The sequence below is a fragment of the Lissotriton vulgaris genome, chromosome 1_1 (assembly GCF_964263255.1).
Source record: "Lissotriton vulgaris chromosome 1_1, aLisVul1.2, whole genome shotgun sequence".
Classification (NCBI taxonomy): domain Eukaryota; kingdom Metazoa; phylum Chordata; class Amphibia; order Caudata; family Salamandridae; genus Lissotriton; species Lissotriton vulgaris.
In genome coordinates this window covers 96923362-96950454 of record NC_141685.1, presented here as the reverse complement: position 1 = coordinate 96950454, position 27093 = coordinate 96923362, and the positions used below count along the sequence as shown (strand labels likewise).

Here is a 27093-nt window from a genome sequence, read left to right as displayed (position 1 = left end):
GTTCTTGGCTGACGGTGGGAGGTCCGGCCCTGCATTTTCTCTGGTATTGACTGCTGGCTAGGGGGCATCCAACGCAGCCTTCACACACCTCCGGCTAGCTGAGCGTTGAGACCGTGGTGGTGGCTCTCTCGTCCCTTCTCTAATTCTTGGCCTGAAGTGGGCGCTGGTCATTTGATACTCTGTGCTGGACCGTGGTCATCTTGAGGGGGTTGCGGCCGGGCCGCTGAAAGGACCAGCGGGGATAAGCTACCGCCTTGTCTGCGAGTTCAACACCCCGGTTAAGGCCTACATTGGTGTCTTTACCCGCCATACACAGCGGTGATAGCTCGCCATGACCTCCTCGCTACGCAGGGGAAAGATGGTGAAGGATGGTGCCCCTAAATCGTCGCAGCAGCTGGCCTCGCCAGGCGCCAGTGGCTCTTCGAGGCAATCGGACGATGATGCACCTGCTACTAAAGCGTTTATGACTGAACTCTTTGCCTCCATTAAAGATGATATCTCCGAACTTCGCTCGCAGCTGGCATCGGATCTCCGGGAGGTGCGGAGAGATGTTGATGGGATTGGTGAGCGGGTGACGACGCTTGAAGACCACGATTTGAGCATGGCGAATGATGTACACCAGCTCCAACAGGACATCATCCGCCTCACGGAGCAGAATCTGGGCCTGCAAACCCACGCGGAGGACTTGGAGAACCGCTCCAGGAGAAATAACATTCGTATCAAAGCGGTGCCGTGGGACGGTGAAGCTGGGGACCTACGTGGGTACGTTCAGGCCCTGTTTGTGCAGATTCTGGAGGATGAAGAGGTGCAAGACATAAAGATGGACAGGGTGCACAGAGTGGGATTGCCCAGAAGGGGTGGGGGCCCGCTCCCGGATATCCTCGTCTGTGTGCATGACTTTCAGCTGAAGGAACGCATTTTGAGAAAGGCTAGAACCATCCCCTCACTGCAATTTAGAGACCACCGCCCGCAGCTCTACCAGGATCTGGCGGCATCGACGCTACGGAAGCGGAGGGACTTCCGACCTGTGACCACCTTCCTCCGGGACCGCAATATCTCCTACTCCTGGGGATATCCCTTCCATATTATATTTCGCTGGCAGAATAGGTTGGTACAGATCAATACCCTGCGAGCAGCAAAAGATCTTCTGGGCATCGAGGAGGAGGCCCCGTCTCAGGAGGCCCATAGCTCGCCTTCGAGGAGGCGGCATCGGTCTTCTTCCTGGCATAGAGTGGGCCCTTCACCAGATCGGCGACGTCCGGACCCCACAGCTAGTGTGCAAGAAAGGGGGGCCGCGGTGGCTTCGGTGGCCTCCGTCACTATGGCGGACTCTCAGACAAGCTCTGGGGCGGCATGACCCCGGTACTGGAGTATGGCGTCGGAGGGCCTCTGGGCCTGAGGTTCTCGGGGTTTGATTGTACTTTTGGAGGAGACATCCCGAAACATGAACCTGGGGGTCGCTAGGTCGATGCCCCTGCCCCGATTCCAGTCCGGCGGGGACCTTTCGAACATTGGCCTGCTGGAACTGATGACTACTCGGTTCAGGTTCAGTTACTTGAGTTCTGTTTTGTTGTTTTTTTGTTTCTGGGGAGGGGTTGGGGCGGGGGGGTCTTGGGACAAAGGGGCGACAGGGGGAGGTTGGGAATCAGGGGGGGGGTGTGGGGGGTGGATGGTGGCGACCGTTGGAGGTGTGTGTGAGACTCTGCCGGTTAAGGAGGAGCTTAAGTTTGGGTTTTGCTCTTGAAACTCTGCCTTCGAATGGTGTTCTTGTGTTGCGCTATGCGGAGATGTGCACACGGGTGGTGCAGGGAGGGAGACATTGGGTGGCTGGGGGCGGGGATGGGAGTGGCAATGAGGGCTCAGACGGGATCCCAGGAAGGGTGGTGAGAAGATCCTGGTCTAGAATGCATTTCACATGGCACAGGGGAGGGTTCTTGATCTGTCATGACTATTAGTGTAGGCTCATGGAATGTGAAGGGGCTAAACTCCCCACAGAAACGGCAGAAATTGTGGAAGTACTTGTCGGACCATCACCTAGATGTGGTTGGTCTTCAGGAGACTCACCTGGCCAGGAAAGATGAGCTTCGGCTCCGACACCGACACTTCCCTCTAATCTATAGGGCGTCTGCCTCTACTAGGCACAGGGGGGTTGCTCTTCTATTCCGAGCGTCCCTCCACTTCCAACCAGTGGGGGTGAATGGAGATGAGGAGGGGCGATGGCTGATGGTGAAGGGATCGCTGTATGGACGCATGTGCACTTTCGTGGTGGTGTATGTGCCCAATGCTACACAGAATGGCTTTCTACAAACACTGTTGGGAAAGGTGGGGGAGTTTGTGGAGGGCCAGCTGTTCCTATTGGGGGACTTCAATATGGTGTGGGACAAAGACCTGGATAGCTCATGCACACGAAGATCAGGGGCTGGGGTCTTTTCCACTGAGACGCAGCGGCAGGTTGGGGACCTGGGACTGATTGATAGTTGGCGTTTTCTTTACCCCCAGTCTAGGGACTATACATTTTTCTCACCTGTTCATCTGTCTTACTCTCGAATTGATCACATTTTTGTGAGCCAGGCACTTCGGCAGGACATCCAAGCTTCCGGCATTTTTCCGCTTTCTGTGTCGGACCATAGCCTGATCGTTCTAGGGTTACAGTGGTCGATGGGGGGTGACGGGTGAAGAAATGGTATTTCCCCGCGGCACCCGTGCGGGATGATGCCTCTTGCAAGGAACTGAGGAAGGCCATTCGGGACTTTATGGAGCTTAATCCGCCTTCGGACACCTCGGTGTATACCACTTGGGATGCCTGTAAGGCTTCGCTGCGGGGTACCTGTTTGAGCCTTAATGCTAAGCTTAATAAACAGAGGAGGAAGGAGCGGGAGGGCCTAGAGGCTGAATTGGCGGTGTTAGAACAGGCACATAAAGCTAACCCATCCCGAGTGACCCTGAGACCTTTAACTGCTGCACGAGGGAAGCTCCGGGCCCACTATAATAACAGGGCCGAATTCACTCTCCTGCGCCCGCGGAGGACCTCCTACTCGCAGGGGAACAAGGTTGGGAAGCACTTAGCGAGAGAACTCCGAGATAAGCGGGGGCATTAAGGATAGGACGGGGAAGGAACATCATCGGGATGCGGACAAGGCTGATGCCTTTGGCCGCTTCTATGCTGATCTGTACAGAGGAGAGGACCTGGACAGGGACGCCCAGTCCGCATTCCTAACTGGTCTCCCTATACCTCAAGTTTCCAGGGAGTGGAATGAGCTTCTCTCTGCCCCTATTTCCAGGGACGAGGTGCTGGACGCTATAAAGGCTCTGAAACCCCACAAGGCCCTCGGCCCTGACGGGTATACGGCCTCGTTTTACAAGTCTTTTGCGGGAGAACTCTGCGATTACTTAGTCTCTCTCTTCAACGCAATGGCTACTGAGGGGAGGACCTCGGGGACGATGGCCGAGGCTATGATCACCATTCTCCCCAAACCAGGGAAGGATCCTACCCAGTGCTCCTTGTATCGCCCAATAGCACTCCTCAACCTCGATGCCAAACTGTACTCCTCGATTCTTGCAAAACGGCTTCAAGATTTGATGCCGGCTATTATCCACCCCGACCAATCCGGGTTCATTAAAGGGCGGCAAACCCATGACAATCTACGACGGGTGATGCATCTGATCGAGAAGGCCAACAGGTTCCGCATACCGGCTGTATTGGTGGGTCTGGATGCGGAGAAAGCGTTCGATCGTGTCGACTGGGGTTTTCTAAAGTTAACGCTGGAGGGCTTTGGGTTCTCTCCCCAATTCGTGAAGATGCTCGGGGCTAATTCTGACCAGCCCACATCTAGGGTGTTGGTTAATGGTCATAGGTCCGCCTGCTTTCCCCACTCTCGCGGCACACGGCAAGGGTGCCCCCTTTCCCCGCTCCTATTTGCTCTTAGTATAGAACCGCTAGCGCTTGCCATTAGGGAGAGGGAACAGATCATCGGCCTTCCCTTCACTGGCGAACAACATAAGATCTCTTTGTTCGCAGATGACGTACTTCTGTCGATCGGGGACCCGGCCCACTCGCTACCCCATGTTCACGCGGTCCTATCGGACTTCGAAGAGGTGGCGGGCTTTAAGGTTAACCTGGATAAGCCGTACATTCTGAATCTGACTCTTCCTCCCACGGAAGTGGAGCGGGTGCTCATGCTCACGCCCCTCTCGTGGTCTTCTTCTTCTTTGCTGTATCTCGGTGTTAGATTAACCACCACCCTGGGCGGACTGTTCGCGGCTAACTTCCCCCCTGCGCTGGCAGCGGTCCGTGGGGAGCTGGAGAAGTGGAAGCCGAAATTCATCTCTTGGATGGGCTGGATCCATGCGATTAAGATGGTACTGCTACCCAAATTCTTATACCTCTTCCAGGCTCTACCCATACCGGTAGAGTTGGATTTTTTCCGTCGCCTGAAAACCCTGATGCTGAAATTTGCGTGGCAGGGAGGCCGAGCGCGGCTCTCGTTTGATGTCCTTCGAAGGCCACGGGGGGAAGGGGGTTTGGGCTCCCGGACATGCAGTTATACTATAAAGCAGCGCAGTTGAGGGTGCTGGTTGAATGGTCACAGCAGCTATCGGAGAAACATTGGCTACATATGGAGCGGAGTGTGGCTGGGAGGTCCATTTGGGATTTGGTCTGGAAACCTAAGGCCGATCGGCCTAAGAATGCTTACATATGCACCCCCACTAGCACGGTCCTGAAAGTCTGGGATACAGTCAGCTGTGATGAACGCTGGACCACCTTCCCATCACCATTTACCCCTATTCATCTGAATCCGTCCTTCCCACCGGCTCTGCGTGATGGGTCATTCGACCTTTGAAGAGAGGGCGGCTGCAGAGCACTAACCCTCTGTTGGGGGTTGTTGGTTTTTTGGTTGCGACACTGCCTGGCAGCTGGAAGCGGACTATGGAGGGCTCCAGAGCAGCTATTCCCCGAGCTGGTTGAGCGGACTACTGGACTTCCGCTTGAGTAGCGAGTTAACAGCCGGGTTGTTCAGGACTCAAATCCGATTGTATCACTGTTACTAATAGACATTGACTTTGCACCGGCTTTACAGGTCCTCTATGTTGTGTTCCCATAATTCATTGTGATGGAGCCCTCTGAATCCCATGTGTGGGAATAATTGCTATCTGGCACCAGTGTCTTTCTATTTGTTTCTTCTTTCTATTTCTAAACTCAAAAAATATACCTTTGAAAAAAAAAAATTGAAGTTACACAAGGCACCGGGGCCGGATGGTTATACCGCTGTTTTTTATAAATCGTACTCTGCCGAGATATGTGACTTCCTAGTGTCTCTTTTTAACGATATGGCAATGTCCGGGTCTTCTGCGGGGTCTCTGGCGGAGGCGGTGATCACGGTCCTGCCGAAGCCGGGTAAGGATCTCGCGCACTGTGCATCCTTCCGCCCCATAGCATTACTTAATATTGACGCTAAATTGTATTCCGCAATCCTGGCGCGCCGATTACAAGATCTGATGCCGGCGATCATACACCCTGATCAATCCGGATTTGTCAAAGGGCGCCAGACCCACGATAACACCCGCAGAGTGGTTCATTTAATTGAAAAGGCGGACAGGTTCCGCATCCCGGCAGTGCTTGTGGGTCTGGACGCGGAAAAGGCCTTTGACCGGGTGGACTGGGGCTTCCTGTTTAATACGCTATCGGCCTTTGGGTTCTCGTAAAACTTTATCACCATGGTGAGGGCGAATTTTTGCAGTCCCAGATCGAGATGGTGAATGGCCAGATGTCGGCATTTTTCCCGCACTCGAGGGGCACCAGGCAGGGCTGCCCCCTCTCTCCCTTGCTGTTCGCGCTCAGCATTGAACCTCTAGCGATGGCGGTGAGAGAACATGAGGGGGTTCGAGGCTTACCGTTCACAGGAGAGCAACACAAGATTACGCTATTCGCGGACGACATCTTGTTTTCTGTGGCGGACCCGGAACATTCATTGCTTTGCGTTAGGGAGCTCTTGCTAGAATATGAAGAAGTGGCGGGCTTCAAGGTGAACTATAGCAAATCATATATTTTGAATTTGACTCTCTCGCAGGCGGAAGTGGACCGCGTACGGACACTGACACCTCTAGCCTGGGCCACTGGTTCAATTGTTTACCTGGGGGTCCACTTGACCCCGACGGTGGGCAAATTGTTCTCGGCTAACTTCCCACCCCTCCTGGCGACGACTCGAGCTGAATTGGAGAGATGGAAACCCAAATTCCTGTCGTGGTTGGGCAGGATACATGCAATTAAGATGGTTCTTCTTCCTAAATATCTGTACTTATTCCAGGCTTTGCCCATTCCGCTAGACAGCAATTACTTTCGGCAACTCAAGACACAGATACTGAGATTTATTTGGCAGGGGGGGCGAGCTCGTCTATCCTTTGCAGTTCTACGCCGGCCTAGATTGGAGGGCGGGGTGGGGCTTCCGGATCTGCAACTTTACTACAAGGCGGCCCAATTGAGGGTTCTGGTGGAATGGTCGCAGCAACTATCAGAAAAACATTGGCTGCACATGGACCGGAGTGTGGCTGGCAGGTCGATATGGGACCTGGCCTGGAAGCCGAAGAGGGACCGTCCCTTGAACGCTTATATCAGTACCCCCACGGGTACCACACTGAAGGTCTGGGATACTTTGGCCGCGGATGAGCGGTGGACAACATTCCCCTCTCCGTTTACACCCTTACATTTCAATCCGGCCTTTCCACCAGCGCTTAGAGAGGGGGCTTTTGATGCCTGCAGGGAGGGTGGCTGTAGGGCATTGACCCACCTGTTTCATGGACCAGACCCCCTTACTTTTGCTAACTGTATGCGGGACTATCAGGTACCGCAATCCGATCGGTACCGGCACGTACAGTTGTTGCACTGGGCCACATCGCCGGGGATACTGGAGGCAGCCACGAGACCGCCCACGCCGTTCGAAGCCTTCTTGCTGCGGACGTCTGCCATGAAGGGCGTTATCTCCTTCCTCTATCAATTGTTGCTTAAATCCGAAATGTCGCCTAGGCCACGCTATATGAAACAGTGGGAGGAGATGGTGGGAAGAGATGTCACCGATAATGAATGGTCGGCGCTTTGGCGGGACATGACCCAATTTAATCACTCGTTCCATCTGAGGGAAGCACATTTAAAGACTCTCACGCAATGGTACCTATGCCCAACCAGGCTCCACCGCATATACCCAGCGACTGGAGGGGATGTGGACTCCTAGGGGACTTCCGCCATATCTGGTGGGACTGCCCAGAGATCCGGCCCTATTGGGAGGAAATCCTCTCACATATCAAGGATATCCTCCAATATCCTATAGAGGATTCTATAGCCTCTGTACTGTTGGGCCTGCGAGATCCTGGCCTTGAACATCAAACGCGAGCTGACAAAAAGATTCTGTGGCTTTGCCTGGGGGCGGCCAAACTCACGTTGGCGGCGGCATGGAAGCGGAAGGAGGCACCAGCAATCTCTCTGTGGCACGCTCGACTGTGGAAGCTCTTGAGCTTGGAAAGAATGGCGGACATCTTCCTCAGTAATTTTAAGAACTTTACGCTTATATGGGGACTCTTGGTTGCATTTCTATCTAAGGGCTTACCATCGGCTGTGTGCCCAGCATCTTTGAGATCTCTACATCTCTTTCAAGTTTAGTGCGGCCCTATGAATGAGTGTGGTATGTGTGTGTCACCACCATGGGGGGTAGGGGGGAGGGGGGAATGGGAGTTATACTTTTTTGTATTTCTTTTGGGCTACTGAGGTGCACGACAATGTCAGTAGGTACATCTGACTTGGCTACGTAGATTTGTGGGCCTGATTGCTTTGGAACTTAATTTGTCTGCACTGTATAGCACCGATGGTTGGTTGCCTTGGCTAGTGATTTACTACTCTTTGACTATATCCAGTGCTGTCGGACTAGACTTGTCTCTGCGCTATGAAAACGCCATCATCTTGATTTGAATTGCTCCCCCTGCGTGGGGAAATGTGCGGCACCTCAGTGTTCTTTCCTTTGTTCCTTTTGTTCTGTGCAAAATAAAAAATTTACAACAAAAAAAAAAATTAAAAGCCATTGTAATTTGTAATATCAATACAGCTAAGTCACGTAAATACAAAACATGTTGCATTACAAATGCTATAGGTGTCACATTTGCGAAAGTTATAAATATTGGCATTGTAAATGACAAAGCTATTAATTTAGCTATTTTCAAAACCAACACATAAATACAAAAAATTGTGATTTACAAGACCAATAGCTCAAACTTTCCTAATGCGAGACCTATTGCATTGCAAATGCTTGTTTTTATATGTCAGTGCTTCCTGTTGAGGTTTAATTTTCCTGACAGGCGCCTCATTGCCTACTTGTAACTATTCTCTGACCCTGCTTCAAGGGTCAGAGCAGGGTCAGAGAATAGTTGCAAGTAGGCAATGATAAGCCAGGAAGCACTTACAGGCTTACAGCAGCAGGTGCCCAAGTTGAAGTTAATTTCTTTGTAACCCTTTTGTAAAAGGTTACAAAAAAGTAGCTTCAACTTTTGCACCTGCTGCTGTATCCCTGTAAGTGCTTGGCTGAAAATTCGTCCCCGCTAATTTGCAGATTTTACCGCGAATTTCGCAAGATTTGCAGAAAATCCGCAAATTCCGCGAGCGGAACGAATTTTCTGCCCATGCTTACACAGAAGTGCCATGCCAAGGTGTCAGCTGACTTTTGTCTGTGGTAGGGTAAGACTCTTGGAAGTGAACTTAGTTCCTGGACAAACCTCAGCTAGTCATTCTGCCAAAGGAACAGAAACACCAACCCACACCCAAGGCCTTTGTCCTGCTCAGGGAGAAAATTTCACACTTCATCACGGAGGCTATTCAACTGCCAGGTGAAAGCTGGAACTCATGCACATAGGCCTTCAGAGGCTTAAGGTGGTTAAAGGATAGCTTTCTAAAAGTAGCCTTTCCGTATAATTGTTAAAAATTGATTCTACCATTAAATCAGATTTGAAATAACTACTAAAGGGCCTTTAAATTAGATTTCTAGCTGTGTCCTAACTGAAGTTAGCATTATTAAATGCAATAATGTAATTCAGTGTCTTCCTGTGGGGCGTGGCCACGGAGGCCAAAATGCAGACATGGATTAGATGAGCTCTGCGGCGCGATTCCATACTCTGCATTTTTATCCTCAACCCGACATCCATCGACTCCACTGATTGACCGCAGAAGCTGTCATCAGAGCTGGGGAAGCAGCTGCAGCATGAGCGGCCTCCGTGGGGCCCACGGATAGGTAGCTCTCAACAGCAGCCCGCTCTGAAGCCACGTGACCCATTGGTATCTGGGGAAACGCACGGCCTGGTTAGACTGTTGCCGGGCAAGGCTCTCTTCATCCCACCTCACAACTCCCTGCTCTGCACTCTCCCCTTGTTCGTCCAGAGAAGAAAACTTGCTGTATATTGGTCAGGGTCCCAAGGCCTCTGGAGCAGCGACTGCCACGGCCTGAGCCATTCGCCCCCTGTGGTAATTATCAACAAGTGGGGAACACTCCACATGGGCAGCATACATCTCTCTGTACCAGCAGGACCTTTCATCACGGCTCTGGGTGTGGGGTTGATGCAATTGTTTGATTCACCTGGTCTGCGCTTGGGTTGACAGTGGTCTGGAGGCCTGTATTACGGGACAGCACAGACTGTAGGTCCTGCATGACTCATTCTGGCCAAACGGCCCACATTACATAGACTCCAAATGGAATCTCTGCTTACCTGATTTTTCTTCACTGGGGCTCCCTTCTGGTGCACACCATCTGCAGGGGTGTACTAGTGTCTTTTACTGACCACTGTGGACTACACAGATGGACCGCTCCGAGGTGCCTGACCGGTGCCTGACAGGGACCTGACTGCCCTCAATAAAATATTGCGGGAGCCTTAACCTGATGGCGTTGGCTGGAGGCCGCCGCTGTTTCTACCTTCCCTATAGGGCACAATACCAGACTGTTTCCAGGACCTGTTGTGGCCTGTTTCTCCCCTGACACCATCTGCCGCTCTGGGCTTCTCTTGCTGTGGGGTGTCGCTGCCTGAGCTGGCACCTGCAAGCCAGCCTAAATCCGGAATATGCCACTGAACCCTTAAGCAAAGTTGAAACCACAGATGCAATGATGTAACGCCTCCGATCCGGTGCCCAGCTCATACACTCATGACCACTGATGCCGCTGTTGGGTGTTCAGCAGCCTGCAGAATCCAATCTTGCCTCAGTTCTAGGTAAACTTGATGTGGTGCTTGCAGGAATAGATCCCTGGAAAATAAAATAGATGCTCTAGCTATAGATCTCACAGAACTGAGAGATTATCATCGGAAACTCTACACAGCGCTCACTTGAAGGAACAATCACTGGTAACTATCCAACCTCAAACACAGCACATGCAGTCCCACCTGCGTACACTATGCTAGGAGGTACGCACCCAATCGCAACATCTCATTCTGAGAAAGTATTTATGATACCTACTTGTGGTTCTAAAATAAACAACTATATATTTTTATGTACAAAACAATTGGCCTAGAGTTCAGTTCTCGAGTGTGTGAGACCATTTGCTGACTGAGTGTGTACATCAAATGCTTTACAATGTCCTCTGGTACTGCCTCACTGCTCGACCAAGTTACCACTTTAGAAGTTATATCTAACTTTAGCCTCTGCCATACCTCTGGGGACTATGCACTCTGTGCACAGTGCCCCTTACTTTGGTCCAGTATATACAGAGCCACTTTCTTACAATGGGCGCCTTGCAGGTCATTTCTGGCAGGGACTCCTTTTAGAGACAACCGTCTAAAGGCAGCTCTAAGCCGCTTGCCCAGAATCTGCCCAATCCTACTAAAGGCAGCAACAGGGCTATCACCAGCAGGGTTGTAGGGGTTTCACAAGAGGCTCCTTTAGGGAGGATAAGCTCTAAGGGCAGAGGCACCCCAGTAAGGATGCTTACCCTATATCCCCCACCACACAAGACCTGTCGGTGGAAGTTTGCAGCGTTTTCGTCCCTGCAAGGAGATCTCCCCTGACCAGTGACTCTTGCCCGTACTGGAGCACGGTTACTGCCTAGAGCTCGTTGCCACCCCACCAAACATTCCTCCTTGCACCTACACCCTGAGACCGACACACCTTACACTGCTACACTAGGAGGTTCAGGCGCTCCTGTCCAAAGGAGCCATTGAGCTAGTGCCCATGACCACCAGGGCAAAGGCGCCTACTCCATATACTTCCCCATTCCCAAAAAGGACAGATCTCTCAGGCCAATCCTCGCCCTGCACCCTCTCCATAGATACATCCTGCCAGAATACTTTCACGTGTGCAAGGTGAGTTCATGGCCATTCTTGACCTGAAGGACACCTACTTCCACATCTAGATTCATCCATCTCATCTTTGCCACCTCCACTTCACAGTAAGTGGCCAGCACTTCCAGTACTACCCTTCGGAGTCACTACTGCCTGAGAGTCTTTACCAAACATTTAGCGTTAGTATGTGCTCACCTCCGAAGGAAGAGAAATCACATATTCCCCTACCTAGATGACTGGCTGATCAAGAACGCAAGTAGACAAAAATGCCTGACACACTCAGATCCCTCCTACGCAGTCTAGGTTTCATGGTACATGCCAGCACCCTTCACTCTCTGCCGCGATGGAACAGCAAAAACCTTTTGCAAGGCGGTCGATATGCAGTCCCAATTCCGCAGGTGAGCATCAAAATGAACACATCGCTAGCTGGCTTGGGGGCCCATCGCAACAATATGAGAGTCCAATGTCTTTGTTCAATGTGTTTGGCCATCTCATTGCAGGCGTCTACACATCAACCACTTGGAACTGTTAGCCATTTATCTAGCACTCCAGCTTTTCTCCAACAGATCCAAGGCAAGGTAGTTGTGGTGCATACAGAATACACAACCGTGTTCTACCTTCATAAACAAGGCGACACATTCGCACCTCACCTGTCATCCCTAGCACAACAGATGCCTTTCGGAGTGGAGAACAATTTTGCAGACCAGCTCAGGAGGACACGGCAACAAGCCCACAAGAGGAAACTGCACCTGAAAGTCCTGCTTCATTACTTCCACAGGCTGAACTCCACAGACAAAAGACCTTTTCACCTCCGCAGAATACGCGAAATGCTAAAACTTCACCAACAGGTTACTAAACACCCAGTCCATAGGCAGTGCTCTGTGGCTGAACTGGTAACGGATCTTTGCCTACACTTTTCCTCATCTCCTCCTATTCCGTTTGTGGTGAGGAAGAAAACCATGATTATGAACCCTGCTAGAGCTATCCATTGTTCCACCTGAGGAGCTCCTCAACAGGCCGAACCTACTTCCTCAAGACCAAGGCAAAGTCCGACATCCAGACCCCAGACGCCTCAATCTAGTGATTTGGCTCCTGAGGTCCTAGAGTTCGGTTACCTTGGTCTGCTCCTGGAGGGCAAGAAAATTATAAGAGAGGCTCGTAGGCCCACCACACACTTGCTACACTGCAAAGTGGAAGTGTTTTGTGCACTACTGTATACCAAACAACATCAATCTGGCAACCCCTCCAGTGACATTATTTGCAACTCCCTACATCTTCAAAGAACAGATTTGGCTTGAACATCCATCAGGCTACATCTAGCTGCCATTGCTGATCTATGCAGAACAGAAAGTATTCTTTCCTCTTCAAAATCCCTGCAATGAAAGCATTCATGGAGGGCCTTAAGTATGTAATTTCATTGCGGGTGCTCTCTTGTCCTGGTTTGGAACCTTAAAATTGTCCTTACTTAACTCCCAGGACTCCCTTTCGAGATACTGCATCCTTGCCCCCTTCAGTTCCTGTCCTGGAATATTGCCTTCCTCATATCAATCACGTCACTTAGGTGTGTCAGTGAGTTGCAGGCCCTCGTTCTTTAATAATATTTTTTCCAACTCCATAAAGACAAAGTGGTTCTTAGAAGCAATCGTAAGGTTTTGTCCAAAGTGGTCTTCCCTTCCCACCTTAATTTGTCTATATTATTCCCAGTGTTTTCCCTCAACCTGACTCTGTCGCTGAAAGGGCACTCCACACACTTGACGTTAAGCGTGCTCTTTTGTATTACACAGTCAGGACCAAGTCGCTGTTTGTATGTTTTTGCCAGCCTGATAATTCCATCCCATGTCAAAGGCAGTAATTGCCAGGTGGGTTGTCAAATTCATCCAGACCTGCTATGCTGACACTAAAAGCGCCCTACCTTCCCGCCCCAGGCCACACTCCACTCGCAAACAGGGAGCTACCATGGCGCTCTTGGGCATTATACCCTATGCGGATATTGTGGAGCTGCTCTGTGGTCCACTCCGCACACATTTGCAAAACACTGTGGACGTTCAGGCAAAGTAGCAGGCTTGCGTTGGTCAAGCTGTCCTCAAGACATTGTTTCAGACCTTTGCACCAAGCACTGTCTAGCCACCGCTTAAGGGTGTACTGCTATACAGTCTTTGCGCAGCATGTGTTTCTACAGCCACCCATGCAATGAATAGAATATGTGTTTAGCGAGTAAGCATCTGTTCGATGCTTGTAGTGCTTTAGATTCACATGTGCCCACCCACCTTCCCGGAAGACAGTGGGTGCTGCAGATATCTTTTAATTTCAATTTCTTTCTTTTCTACTTGCATGGTCACTTAACTTCTATACTCACTACTCCATACATACTCTCACCTGCTGGGCGAAAAGTAAATTAACAATGGAGTTAGTGACATGTCGGTGAGTGGCGCATTTAGCGCCAGAGGAGTTACTGAAACCTCAGGACTCAAAATCTTTCATTGAAGAAAAACAACTTGCAACATCTGACCCAAACACTAAATGGCAGGAGTATGTCCAGCATGGGAATCTACAGCACTACATGCCAAGGACAGGTGCATTTTTCTTTCTGTATGTTACCCATATTTAAAAATACAGATAGGAAACTTGGTGGTTTTCTGTCAATATTTATGTGTAAAAATGAGTACAAACTGAAAATTGGGAGCCCTAGTTATAATTATAATCCGCAGTGATTGGGTTTATGCCTCTCTGGGAAATTCACATATACCGGTATTCTTTTTTATGATCAGCAGTTATTGGCATAATGACTGCAATATTCACAGACGCAAACACACACACACTTTGATCTGTTTTATAATCAGCAGTTAGTGGGTTTAAGACTGCAATATTCACACACACACACACACGCATACACACACACGCACACACACTTAGCTCTGTTTTATATTCAGCAGTTAAGGGTGTTTATGACTGCGATATTCACACATACATTGATTTGTTTTATAGTCTGCAGTATAGGGGTTTAGGACTGTGATAGTGACACACAAACACACACACTTTAATCTGCTTGTGTTTATGTGTCTGTGGGATGTTCGCCTACTCGTAGAACAATTGTATAACCAGCGCATAGAAGGGTTTTTGTCGCATGATGAGCAGTCGTGGTGTTTATGCCTAACTGGAATACTTGCCTACGCTTAGAACTGTTTTCTCATTTCAGAGCTTGTAGTCGGCAGTGGAGGTGCACCGGCTGGTGTTAATGCTGATGAAGAGATGCAGGCCAATGCTGTCCAGGCCTATCGAAGAAGAGAAAGCCTGTGCAGTCCTTCAGGTGCCGATATTGTGCTATTTAGAATTGATTCAATAATCTGTGCAGAACATAATTGGGAAGTGCTTTAAATCTTGTATAGTGAACCAAGGTGTTCAATTGGACTACCCTTTTTAGCTCATACTTTTTTAAGGTGACTTGTTCTGATTCTCACACGTCAGCCTTTAGGAACGACCCTCTTGTTAGTACCAGTGCTACAATATATGAGAGGTTTAGTTAAGTGACAGAGGAGCAGGGGCCCGTTTATAATTCCAACAGATAGCAGGTGGGTTTACAATTGGAGACATGTTCCAGTCTCCTGGATGTGGCATCAGTGGTTTGTGCAGAAGTGATGTGTGTGCACCCTGATAGTTCAGAGCGCTGCAATGTGAAAGCAATTGGTGGATAATGTTTCTGTTTAAAAGCAGGCGTTACAACTCTTTATAATCTGCCTAGGTGCTTAGGGGCTGTACTAGATCGAGGTGTCCAATGTTGGTCTGCCTAGGCCAGACCTAACCCAAATTTGAAAATCCTAATGAGGATATTAGGGAAATCTGGCATGGATTTAGCCCTCGCGGATCAGTGCTGCTCACCCCTCCTTCAGCTATAGGTGAAGGTCGCTGCTACAAAGAAGCAGTTGACGCGTTCTAGTTTGAAGAGATGAGATTTCCTGCTTTGTCCATCCTCACATGGATACTCTCCAGGAGGGTTGTTCATGATGACAGTGACGCCTTTGAGGTATGGTTTTATTTGTTTACATATGGTTTTATTTGTTTACCCATAATAAGTGAATTTTGACGTGTTGTGTGCATTCTTAAACATAACTGGGAATTCCAGTGTTTTCTGCGTTTGAGCCTCAAAGGCAACTTACCTTTTAACTGTGGTTTTTTTCCCAGTGATCATAAATACATGCACAAAGCTCCTTGGACAACAACAGCGCTCACTCCAAGCTGCTCAGTTAATTTATTAGTGCCCATTCACTATCCAATTTGGTGATGCGGTTGGCACTATGGCCTTGGTCATGCGTGACATTGGCAAACAATACGTCACCATATATATTTACACCAATGTAAAACATTTGAAACATACTATGTGTCCATCACACAAGCAACCAGGGCACCATCTTGGATAATGGATAATGGATAATGGATAATTGATTCAATGCCAGTCGATACTGCTGGCTCAATAAATATATGTGTTTGTGTGTGTGTATGTATACATACATAGAAACACAGTGAATACAGTGTATATTGCTGATTCGTGTGGTTGACAAGAAAGAACTATGTGTTTTTAAAATACCCCTCACACACTATGAATCCCATAGTGTCGTGCTTCATCATAGGGGTCTTCCCGTCCCTCTACGGGGCAGGGCGTGCTACAACCTACGAATTACGCGGGAGCACTTGTTGTTAATGAGTCAGGCTATGTGTGATGTGTAGAAAGAGTGAGTGGTAGGGGGTGAGAAAAATTATGTGAAAGAAATTAAAGTATTTAAAAATTCCCTGGCTAGTAGAAAAAAACAATTTGATTCACTTCTCTAGCTGGGAATATCAAAATGGGGTTGTGGTAGGGATATCCAGCGCAGTGGCGGCCATGAAACCGCCGTGGCGGCGGTCGGAGACAACACAATTCTTGTGTGGAAGGAAGAGAAGGTGATGTGGAAATAAGGAACGGTTGGCTGTGGAATGATGAGGGCAAAATGTAGGTCTTGAGTGCGATGACAACAGTGTAAATCGTGAGCGTTGTTGGAGAGAGGGGAGTGATGAGAATGTTGTGGAGATGGGTGAACCAGGGGACACTCCTGCATGCAACGGTATGGAGAACCCTGATATGGTTCCTGCACAATCTTCCCACACTAATAAGTGGGTAAGAGACAGTATGCAACCAGAACAAGGTAAGGATTTAGTTATGATTTAACGGAGAGGACTGCCATGCAGTTGCTGGCATTATATTGCATTCTGCTCCTTGCTCAAGGAACACATTATATTTATAATTGTTATGTGTATTTTGCATTTATTGTTTTAGGGTTATAACTTATTGGTTTATTTATTTATTTTGGTACATTTTGCCAGGTTTTAAAGGAGGAAGATGTGCTGTGTTTGTAAGTGGCACGTGCCCTTTGTTGGTATTTGGAAGGGTAGTGGATCTGAATTGCGGAGAGGTTAAGGGGATCTTTTGTATGAGGCACTGACAACACTCGACAATGCTTTGCCTCTTTAATAATCTACTATTTAACTCACCTTGGACGCATGAATCTTTACATTTTCCTTGGTGGTGGCCGAGACTGGGCCCAAATAACACAGCTACCTTTATCACCAAAAATGTTGATGTCTCCACTTTGTTTTTTGGGGACTTTTGTGTTTCATTCGTGTTCGCAAGCCATGCCTCACAAGTGAAGTGAGGTACCTTGTTTATCAGGAGAAGTGTGGCACACAGAATAGTGCAACAATTGTTATTATGTGTTAGAAATGGCGATTCCCGGTTGGCTAAGGCTGGCGCAAAAGCCAGGCAGAAACCACCACTCTAGTAAGGGCAAGGAGTTACACGCCAAGATAACCCCTGCTCACCCTCTAGATAATGTGACACGAGCAGTAAGGCTTATCCCGGAGGCAATGTAGGTTAAGTATTTGCACACCCACCGACCAGCAACAACATCCAAGGCCCACCACAAAGGAAACTCCACACAAGGTTATATATAAAAATAGCCTTTATATTATACCAAACACATTAGATAAGAAACGCACACTTTACAATGTGCCAACATGCACATGCAGAACTTACAGGGGATTATGTACATGGGACAGGGCCACACGGACCACTGTCAGGAATAAGCACTTTCAGAACTAGCACTTGGTAGAAATAGCACTTTGTAGGAATAACACTTAGCACATATAATAACTGTAGCACCAAATAACAATTGTAGCACACAACCAGTAACCACTGGTAAAAGGTAAGTACCACCTACCAATCCTAAACACCTTAGACAAATATCACGCAGGGAACCATGGACTCACTAGCATAACTATACTAGGAAACCCAACCTCCTAAGCATAAACATACATTCAGAGGTGTGGGCAAGAAGCTTTACACATGATGCATAAAAACACATTCAGAGGTGTGGGCAAGAAGCTTTACACATGATGCATAAAAACACATTCAGAGGTATAGGCAAGCAGCTTGGCACATGATGCATGAAGACACATTCAGAGGTATAGCCAAGCAGCTTGGCACATGATGCATGAACACACATTCAGAGGTATAAGCCAGAAGCTTCACACATGATGCATAAAAACATATTCAGAGGTATAGGCCAGAAGCTTCACACATGATGCATAAAAACACATTTAGAGGTATAGGCAAGTAGCTTGGCACATGATGCATGAAAACACATTCAGAGGTATAGGCCAGATGTTTTACACATGATGCATGAAGACACATTCAGAGGTATAGGCCAGAAGCTTCACACATGATGCATAAAAACACATTCAGAGGTATAGGCCAGAAGCTTCACACATGATGCATAAAAACACATTCAGAGGTATAGGCAAGTATATTGGCACATGATGCATGAAAACACATTCAGAGGTATAGGCCAGAAGTTTTACACATGATGCATGAAGACACATTCAGAGGTATAGGCGAGAAGCTTCACACATGATGCATAAAAACACATTCAGAGGTATAGGCCAGAGGTTTTACACATGATGCATGAAGACACATTCAGAGATATAGGCCAGAAGCTTCACACATGATGCATAAACACACATTCAGAGGTATAGGCAAGAAGCTTTAAACATTATGCATGAAGACACATTCAGAGGTATAGGCCAGAACACAGGGTGCGCAAAACATACTACACACAGTACATTTCCTAACACCCAAAGCATTACCGCATAATTCACATGTAGCACATAAATCACATCAGGGTCCAGGTTGCGCCACTCCGCCAAACCCTAAACGTAGCAGCTGCCCACTACTTGCTGGGCAGCTGAGGATAAGAACAGGGCCTAAACGCTGCAGCTGGCACTAAGTGCTGCGCAGCTGGGGAAGGCCAAGGTAGGGATGAAGGAGTCACTCCTGAGTCCAAGGAACAAGTCCCCTAGAAAGAAAAGAACCTAAACAGTGCAGCTGCCCACTACTTGCTGGGCAGATGTAGGATCAAAACTGCGGCATGGGCCCTCACTAGCCCTTAGAAACAAAACTGCGCCAAACATGGGGAGCCCTCTAGGCTCTGACACCAAACATGCTCATCGTTGGAGCCCTCTGGCTCTGAAAATAAAGAATGTTCCTTGGAGCACTCTGGCCCCTGAAATAACTATGTGCCCAACGTTGGAGCCATCTGGGCTCCGAGAAATAATAGGAAGCGTTGGAGTTATCTAGGCTCTAAGAGTCATGGGGCCAAAAGCGTGGAAGCCCCCACGGGGCTCTGTGGGACAAATGAGGCCCCCCAAGCACTGTGGGGCCCATAGACAAAAGAACTCGCCCCCAACGTTGGAGCGGCACGCTGCAAGACGGGGTCGCTCTGACTGCAAGCATACTATTGTGCCTGGATCCGACACCAACCATCGTCTGCACAGAGCCCCCTCCCCTCTTACCGGGACTCCGTAGCGGCAGAAGGGAGGCTCTGGGGCAGTCTGGATTAGCACGACGCGGGGCTCTCTCCTCCATCACGGGAGCCCCGCACTGCTATGGCGGCCTCGGGCGCCACTTCCCCGCTCCACGCGGGCCCCCTCCTGGGACCCGGGGCTTGGACGTCGACGGTTGGCGCTTGCGGGGCTCTCCCTCCCTACGGGAGCTCCGTCTTACTTCTGCGCCAGTCTTCACCCTGTCCCCAATCTTGGGACCGGGACTTAGGGTGGAGCCGCAAGGCTCCGGGACACTGCATTCTCCGGGGCTCCCTCCTGGTCATCGGAGCCCCGCCACACTCGCGCCACTTCCTGCTTCTTCTCGGCAAGCAGGGGCCGTGGGGCTGGTGACCAATTACAGTGCGGCGGCGGGCGGGACTTTCTGGAAGCAAGTGGAAGTTCCGCCCCGCTCCAGGCGCCCGGACGCCTGACTTCCGGTTTTGGCGGCATTTTCCTTCCCGGTGCCGCGGCGGTGAAACTTGGGGCACAAATGGGGGGTAGGCTTCCTCGGTGAACAAAATAAACGTAGGAGCGGGGTGGGCACCCGCTAAGGTGCACATAAACTGGGTGGGCACCCGTAAATAAGAATAAAATAAAAGTGAAGACGCAGGGTGGGCACCTGCACACTCGGGGGCCCTTAAATAAGCGGGCAAAATGGCTATAAAGCGTCCCTGGCTCTAAAGGGACTGGCACCCAGCCCCAAAGGACAAAACAGAGCAAAGCTAGTTTAGGGCATCAGGGAGGGCAATGTAGGGCCCAGGGGCCAGCATACAGGGCACTCCAGCAAGGAGACAGCCTCCATGGCGGTCCCTCCTGGGCCCCACTAGCAGCAAGCCCCCTCCTATTAGAATCCAAGCAGGAACTCCAGGTATCCAGGGGCTGGGCAGGGCCCAGGGAGGCAAGCCTTCCCCCGGGCCCCAGCAGCAGCACGCCCCTGGTAGATTCAAGTCAGGAAACAAGAACATTTAACATGAGGTCACAGCCTCTTTTTATACACAAAATCCCTTTGTCTCTAGGGTGCAGGGTGGGGGAAAAACCAGACACAGCTGGTTCTGGAGCACTCTGTTGCTCAGCCCCTCTCCCCATTCACAGGACAGGCTAGGGTCATCAGGCACACCACAGGGGGCGGAGCCAGCATTGTGTGGGGAAAGCCCAGCCCTATTCAGGTCCCAGGTACACTCCTCCCTCACATCAATCATGCAGATCTCTCCATTCACCACCGGGGCAGACCCAGCCTGACTCCTGGAGCCTGGCACACCAGCCAGCTCCAGCCAATCACAAGCCAGACAGCCAATTCACATAAATTACACAGACATGCCAACTTCTAGAAGTGGCACTTCCACACTAGACACAATAACGCTGCACACATAATAGCGCAGCATTCACTCTCACGAGTTCGCACATACCAAACTCGCCCCTACACTCCCCACGCATCAGGAACTACCAGGGACACATACATTCCCCATGCATTCCTATGGTAGGGCAGGCCAACCTTACCACACGCACGCACTTTACCCTGGGACACAGTGGTAAAATACGCAGAAACCAAAAATCACTAACACCAAGTCACATATCAAAAGCAAAAAGTTTAGGGGTGAACCTGCTAGAAGGGCCAAGTCCAACATTATGAATTCAATGTCTCTCCATTATTGGCTTCCAAATGTGGGTGAGTGTGCAAGAAAGATCACGTTTTGCAAAATACCCTCTGAATCACATGATGGTGTGGGCAACCTAAGCTCAGGCTTCTCCGAGTAACCACCATCCCTAGAATTAGTATCTGGGACACATTTAAAAAATGCATAGATGCCACTCATTTTTCATCAATTAATTTCCCAGTATGAATTGAAGCCTGGTGGGTACACAGTGAAATATCATTATAAGCTGCAGCTCAAATGTTGTGGACAACCAACAAACACTAAAAAACCTACAATGAGAAGGGTCTAACGGACGAAACCATGTATTGCTTTTGTAAATTTGCAATTGAGGTCTACAATTACAGATGAAAACGTGAGCTATTTCTATTTTTTCCATTATTTTTTAATTTAATAAAAAAAATACCTGTTGCTGAATTTGTAATGTCTAGTCTTCAGAAATGTATAGCTTTCCGGGTTCACCCATGGCCTTCACATCTTTCTCCACCATAAATTGCAAGTAGGTGGAAAGCACATAAAAAGGGAAAATGGACCATCCCCTGGAGAAGTTAACATACTGTGGTATTATTTTTTATACCGTTGGTTGTACCTGAATGCTGGGAAGTTAGTCATCTTGCACTTCAAACCTTTTGTTGATGTCCCTTATTGCAGGGGGGAATGTTTGGAAGGCTTAAGTGTGAAGTTCCAGAAACATAAATGAAAGGACTTACCACAGGGGAGAATATTCTTAGCAGCAAAACGGCTAAAGGCGGAACCAACCCATATGTTTGTTTTCACATACGAAGTATTTATTGGGTATATATCATTGACTTATCTAGTGAACACATATCTGTGTAATATAATCAATTTAAAATAAGAATAATGATCAATTATTTTGTGCAGATGAGTTGATGGATTTAGAGCCTCAAATTATTCCATGTGATCTTACACACACAAGTGTGAAGCCCGGCTGTTGTCTTACTTTGACAGGTCACATGACTGCGGATTCTGATGTGTTATTCATGGGAAACGATGTTATGGAGGATACGCAAATTACATCTGTGAAGGAGCAAGGCGGCAGTCCCGGCACAGGTGAGAGATGCGTGTCACCTGCAGAGTGGATGTGTGCTAAGGTGAAGGTCCTACCAGATCCTTCTTGGCCCACTGAAGAGAAAGGTCTATCTCACAGGCCCTGCAGAGCTGAGAGAAGGAGCACGAGGCCTGTGTCCCTCGCTCAGACTGGACCTGAAGGAACACTTATATATAAACCTGCACTCAGCAGACTCTAGTGTATGAGGGAGACGGGTCATCGGTCACTAAAACAAAGACGTGCACGCGATGGAGTCTTTTAGATGCTGTTCAACTAGGGGTCATTTTAATTCCAAGATAGCTGCTAATGACTTAAAAGGAAGCCGTAATCTATAACGAGATATGGAGTGAAATGGACTGTTAATTTCTATCTCCTGAAAGCGACATTACAACTCTGCTCATACTGCAGTACTTCACGTAATGAACTATCAGATACCAATTTTCAAATCCCAGGGAATTGACGACGTCCGAAGATGCCCGTCATCTCTTACGGACGTTGTGATTGAGTACACACCTCTGTTGAAGGTGATCGTTTGGGGCTGGTCTCTTAAGAACCTGGCCCGTGCACCATGAGTATAACTCAACATCCTTAGTAAAAGGTCAGATGTGTTGACTCTTGAGAAGGATGAGCCTGTTGCCACTCACGGAGATCAGGTGCGCTGCGGAGACACTCCGCTGACGTGGAGAGGAGAAGTGTAATATTAGGATGACATTTAAGATGGGTGAACCAAGTAAGGGATCCAGTGAGCTGCTCAGGGCATTTAACAGATTATGATAACTGAATTGCTTCTGGACTGAACCATCTACTTAGAATAAGTCAAGGTATCAGAAAGGGAGACTAAACCGCCTGATAACCTACTGTCTGACAGTGAAGCTCATGACTGCCATGGAAACAAAAGGCTCCAGGTTCAGGATGATAACAACAGCATCCTCTGCATCCATGCCTTTTAATATATGTATTGCTGGCATGCACCTATTATTTGGGGCCTTAATAAGCCATTATCTGCTCCTCAGTCCAGCATTACGTTGAGTTGCCTTTTACAACTGTTGGAATGCAATGCAATCTCTGCGAGCGCACAAACTAACCTAAAGCTAATACGTTAGTAGTTAACTTCTACCAAGTTCCTTATTAGTTCTTTTGAGATGCTCCTCAAGCTAGGTGTGAAAAAGCGTGTTTAGTTTTTTTTAAAAGACTCCTTACCCACCAGCCTGGTTGGTGGCTTGTGTCATCATTCGGGATACCTAGCGCATCAAGAGTGTGCCTTTGTCGCCTAGTTACAGTTTAGCGGCTTTTTTAGGGGGGGGTTCATTATCTTAAATGTGAAAAAGAGGTGAATTAACATTTTTTTTTTAATTACCCACCAGTGTGGTGTACTTTAATAATGGCATCCGTAGACAAGGATTAAAAGCTGTGGTGGATGCGTTGTGAGAAACCAACGGACTCTCTCGTTATTGGTATGGGTCGACATGGTTTTTTTGCTCCAAGATGGCCAACTGGTAGGGAGCTCCGTCTGGAGGCTCCCAATGCTAGGTATCGCCATTGGCGCAAATCCTGTCGAAAGCCCAGCCATCACCCCCCCACTCAGGAGAACGGGGGATAAACATAGGGGCAAACGCAATCGGAATCTAGCTCCCCCAGCCGGATCGAGGACAGAAAAAGAAGCTGCAAAGCCTACCAGGACATGCAACCCACTCCACCTGCTCAGCCTACCTCACGAGCAACCCCTGCCTCGCACTGGGTAGCACCTAGGTGGTTCATTGGGGACATCGGCGCCACATCTTGTGCTGCATTGCGCACCTCAGTGCGGTCTGCTTCTGGGCATGCCTCATGCAGATGGGGAGCCCCGGGGTGTGGGGCTCGGGGGGAGAGTGCGGCTCCCGGCCCTCTGGACGCTGCTGCACCGTGTGCTGCTGGGCGGGGTCGGGCGAACATGTGCCCTCGCTTCGACTGCAGCAATCTTGTGCGGGCCACCTCCTGAGTGATCTTGCCTCGACTGCGGCGATCCTGTGAAGCCATCTGCTGGGTGGCCTTTTGCCACCACTGCATCGTAAAGGTTCTGCTGAGTAGGCTGCTTCTCTCCGCACCTCACTGCAGCCCGGGAGCCCATAGTGGAAATCTGATAAAAGTGAGCGTGAGGGTTATGGAAAGCCTGGCGGGAGGAGGGTGTGATTCCAGGCCCTCCCAACTCTGGTGTGGAAGGGTGAGCGTAATGGGCCGGGCACTATAGTGACCCACCTCTTAGCTTGTTATTTCCTCTGAGTCAAGTCACCTGGACAACATGGCTGCTAACACAGCTGGCCCCTCAAGCCTGTAATACCTGCCTCAGCCTAAGGATTGCTCCACCAGAGCTTGGGGCACAGTGTGGAGCTGCTGGACCTGCCCTTTTTCCCCTGCACCGCAGCCATAAAATAAGATTTTATGTCAGAATTCTCCCTTTTGTTTTTGAGCTTCTTCGTAGTAGGAAGGCTTGGGCTACCTCACAACAGGCATCTAGCTAAGGCTACTTCATCAGTGTGATTTCTACCAGTCGCCAGCCTCAGCCTACTGTTACCTTTTCAATTGAAATGCTCTATGGCGACTTCGGTGGGATCTCCACCAAATACCAGGCTCTGTTTTCTGTTTGGGCTCCCTATGCAGCTGAATGACATTGGGCAGCGCTCTAAATAGGTTTTCTACCAATCACAGCTCCTATTTGTGGCTAATCTTCAGCTGAAAGCAGCTATGACAAAAGCTTAGGTTCGAGGCATGTGGGCTGCTAAATTCACATCTAGTGCATAGATCGCCGCCTATTGTTGGGTCCGGATGATTGCACCTTGTTGTCCTGGAAGAGTCTTCGAAGTATCACGAGATAGGTGGCTCCTCCCCTGGACTACAGTGCGCATGGGCATCGACTCCATCCCCAGATTGTTTTTTCCGCCATTGGGTTCGGATGTGATTTCGACGTCTCCAGTTCGGAATCCATAAACCAACTTTCTTAAGGCCAAAAGGCTTTACTCGCTTCGTCGGTATTGTTCGCGTTCGGTCTCATGTTCATTCCATCTCGTCGAGTCGGATTTCGTTGGAGTCGAGTGACTCTTCGATCATCGAGGCCCTGTCGAAGCAGCAAGACCCTGACGATACTACGATGGAACGGAGTCCGTTCAAGTACTGCCCCGTGTATGGTTCGAAGTACCCACACATCGACGTGCACCCAGTGTGCAACAAGTGCCTGTCGCCGGACCATGACGAGGCCAACTGCATGGCCTGTTCGAGATTCCGGTCGCAGAAGACGATCAAGCTTCGGCGCGTGACGCGCCTCGAGGCCCAGCGATCGGCTCCGGCGGACATCTTCGACAACCCCGAAGCAGACGAGCAAGAGCTTCACCTGCAGATTTCGCCAGCATCGGCGGAGGTCGAGACCGACTATGGAGAAGCGGGCGAGGACCCAGACCTCGAAGAAGGCATCGAGGAGGTAGAAGACGACGAAGAACCCTTTGGGGCCATGGAAGATAGCTCGGAGAATGAGCTGTGCCCCGTACCGATTTTTACAAAGGCTCAGGTCACGGGATCGCCACTAGGCCTTACCCACGACCATACACCTCGATCCTCGGCCCCGCCTATCGGCCCGGCTATGGACACCTCCACGGAGCCGCCATTACTGAAATCGAAACCGAAAGTGAAACCTTCGGGATCGACCAGACCTAAGATGGGCGACACCCCATCGAAACCGAAACAGTCTGCGACGTCATTGCCGACGTCATCTTCGGAGGCCTTGTAGCTGAAGAAGACTGTCGATAAGGCTAAGGGGCCGAAGGTGGTCGAGCAGCCGGGCTCGAAGAAGGTCGCCCAGCTGTCGAGTAAGGTGATCGGCTCGACGCCACGGTCGGCCACGGAACCGACTAAGGTCAAGCCCACCGCGTCAGCGGAGAAACCGGCAGTCGATGCCAAATCATCGAAGGGCAACGTACCGAAGCCGGGAGTCACGACGCCACATGGAAAGTCGGTCGATCCGAAAACATCGGCGTCGACGCATGGGGCCGTGAAAGGTGGCGGAAGCTCAGCCGACGGCGCTTCGGCGACTCCAGCAGCCAAACAGAAGTCGTCCTCGCTCCAGTCTTCTCCTGGGGGTGGATCGAAGTCGACGGTCGGTTCGACGAAGCCGTCCGCTTCTTTTACGAAGCAGGTTGCAGACTCCCTCAAACGAATTTGGGAGAAGGAATCCGCGTCGGCCACGAAGACATCCTCGGTACCTGCCCGGTTGTCGCGCCGAAGAAAACCTCGATGCCGATCCACTTTACCTTACCACCAAAGGTGACACCAAAGGCCTTTGCGCCTCGATCGGTGCCGAGGGACTCGGATGGGGGAAGTCACACTCAACTAAGTGGCAGCGCTGGTCGACAGCCCTTATTGGATGAGGAGTCGGAACACGTTATCGACACCGACACTGGCAAATTGACGCTCAAGAAGAGAAAGATTACTTCACAGCCTCTGGAGCCGTTTGTAATCCCTCTAAAGAAGAAGAGACCAGCACCTGGGTCTCCTCAACTGGTGGAGCACATTTATCCGCAACCAGCCAGAAGTCCAACGCCTTCACCCACATGTTCGGATGGTGATGAAGGTGACCAGGAGGAACAGTATACCTTCCCAGAGGCCACAGACCCTGATGAACAACAGGACTCATGGTTGCCCTCAGGGGATCAGGGGGACCACCAACCTATCCCTGACCCACAAGCATATGGAGCAAAAACTTCTCCAACAGAAGATTCTGCGGCATTCATTGCCTTAATTGAAAGGGCAGCTGCAAACCACAAGGTAGAAATGCATGCTGACCCTGTGGACGTGGACTTCCTATTCAACACTTTCTCTACTGCCGAAAAGACTGTAAAGACACTTCCAATGCTTAAAGGAGTGCTGAAGCATGCCACTGACATTTTCAAAGACACTACTAGGGCACGAGTGGTGAACCCTAGAATTGAAAATAAATACAGGCCGGCACCTGGGGACCCGACTTTCATTCGGGGCCAGTTGCCTCTGGACTCTTTGGTGGTCTCTAATGCACGCAAGAGGGCGAACTCACAAACAACTGGTGAAGCTCCTCCCCCGGACAAAGAGTCTAAAGAGCTTGAGGCATCGGGGAAACGGGTGGCAGCGCAGGCAGCCAACATATGGCGCATCTCAAACACGCAA

At 49.7% G+C, this 27093-nt stretch overlaps 1 protein-coding gene across 1 annotated transcript in view; it reads left to right on the top strand.

The window, feature by feature from the left end:
- The window catches only part of LOC147737550 (uncharacterized), a 173145-nt gene that overhangs the window by 106374 nt on the left and 39678 nt on the right, over nucleotides 1–27093 (top strand). The window contains exon 7 of the mRNA XM_086924455.1: nucleotides 14495–14605. Coding sequence (XP_086780581.1) covers nucleotides 14495–14605 — 111 coding nt within the window. The remainder of the gene's footprint in view (nucleotides 1–14494; nucleotides 14606–27093) is intronic.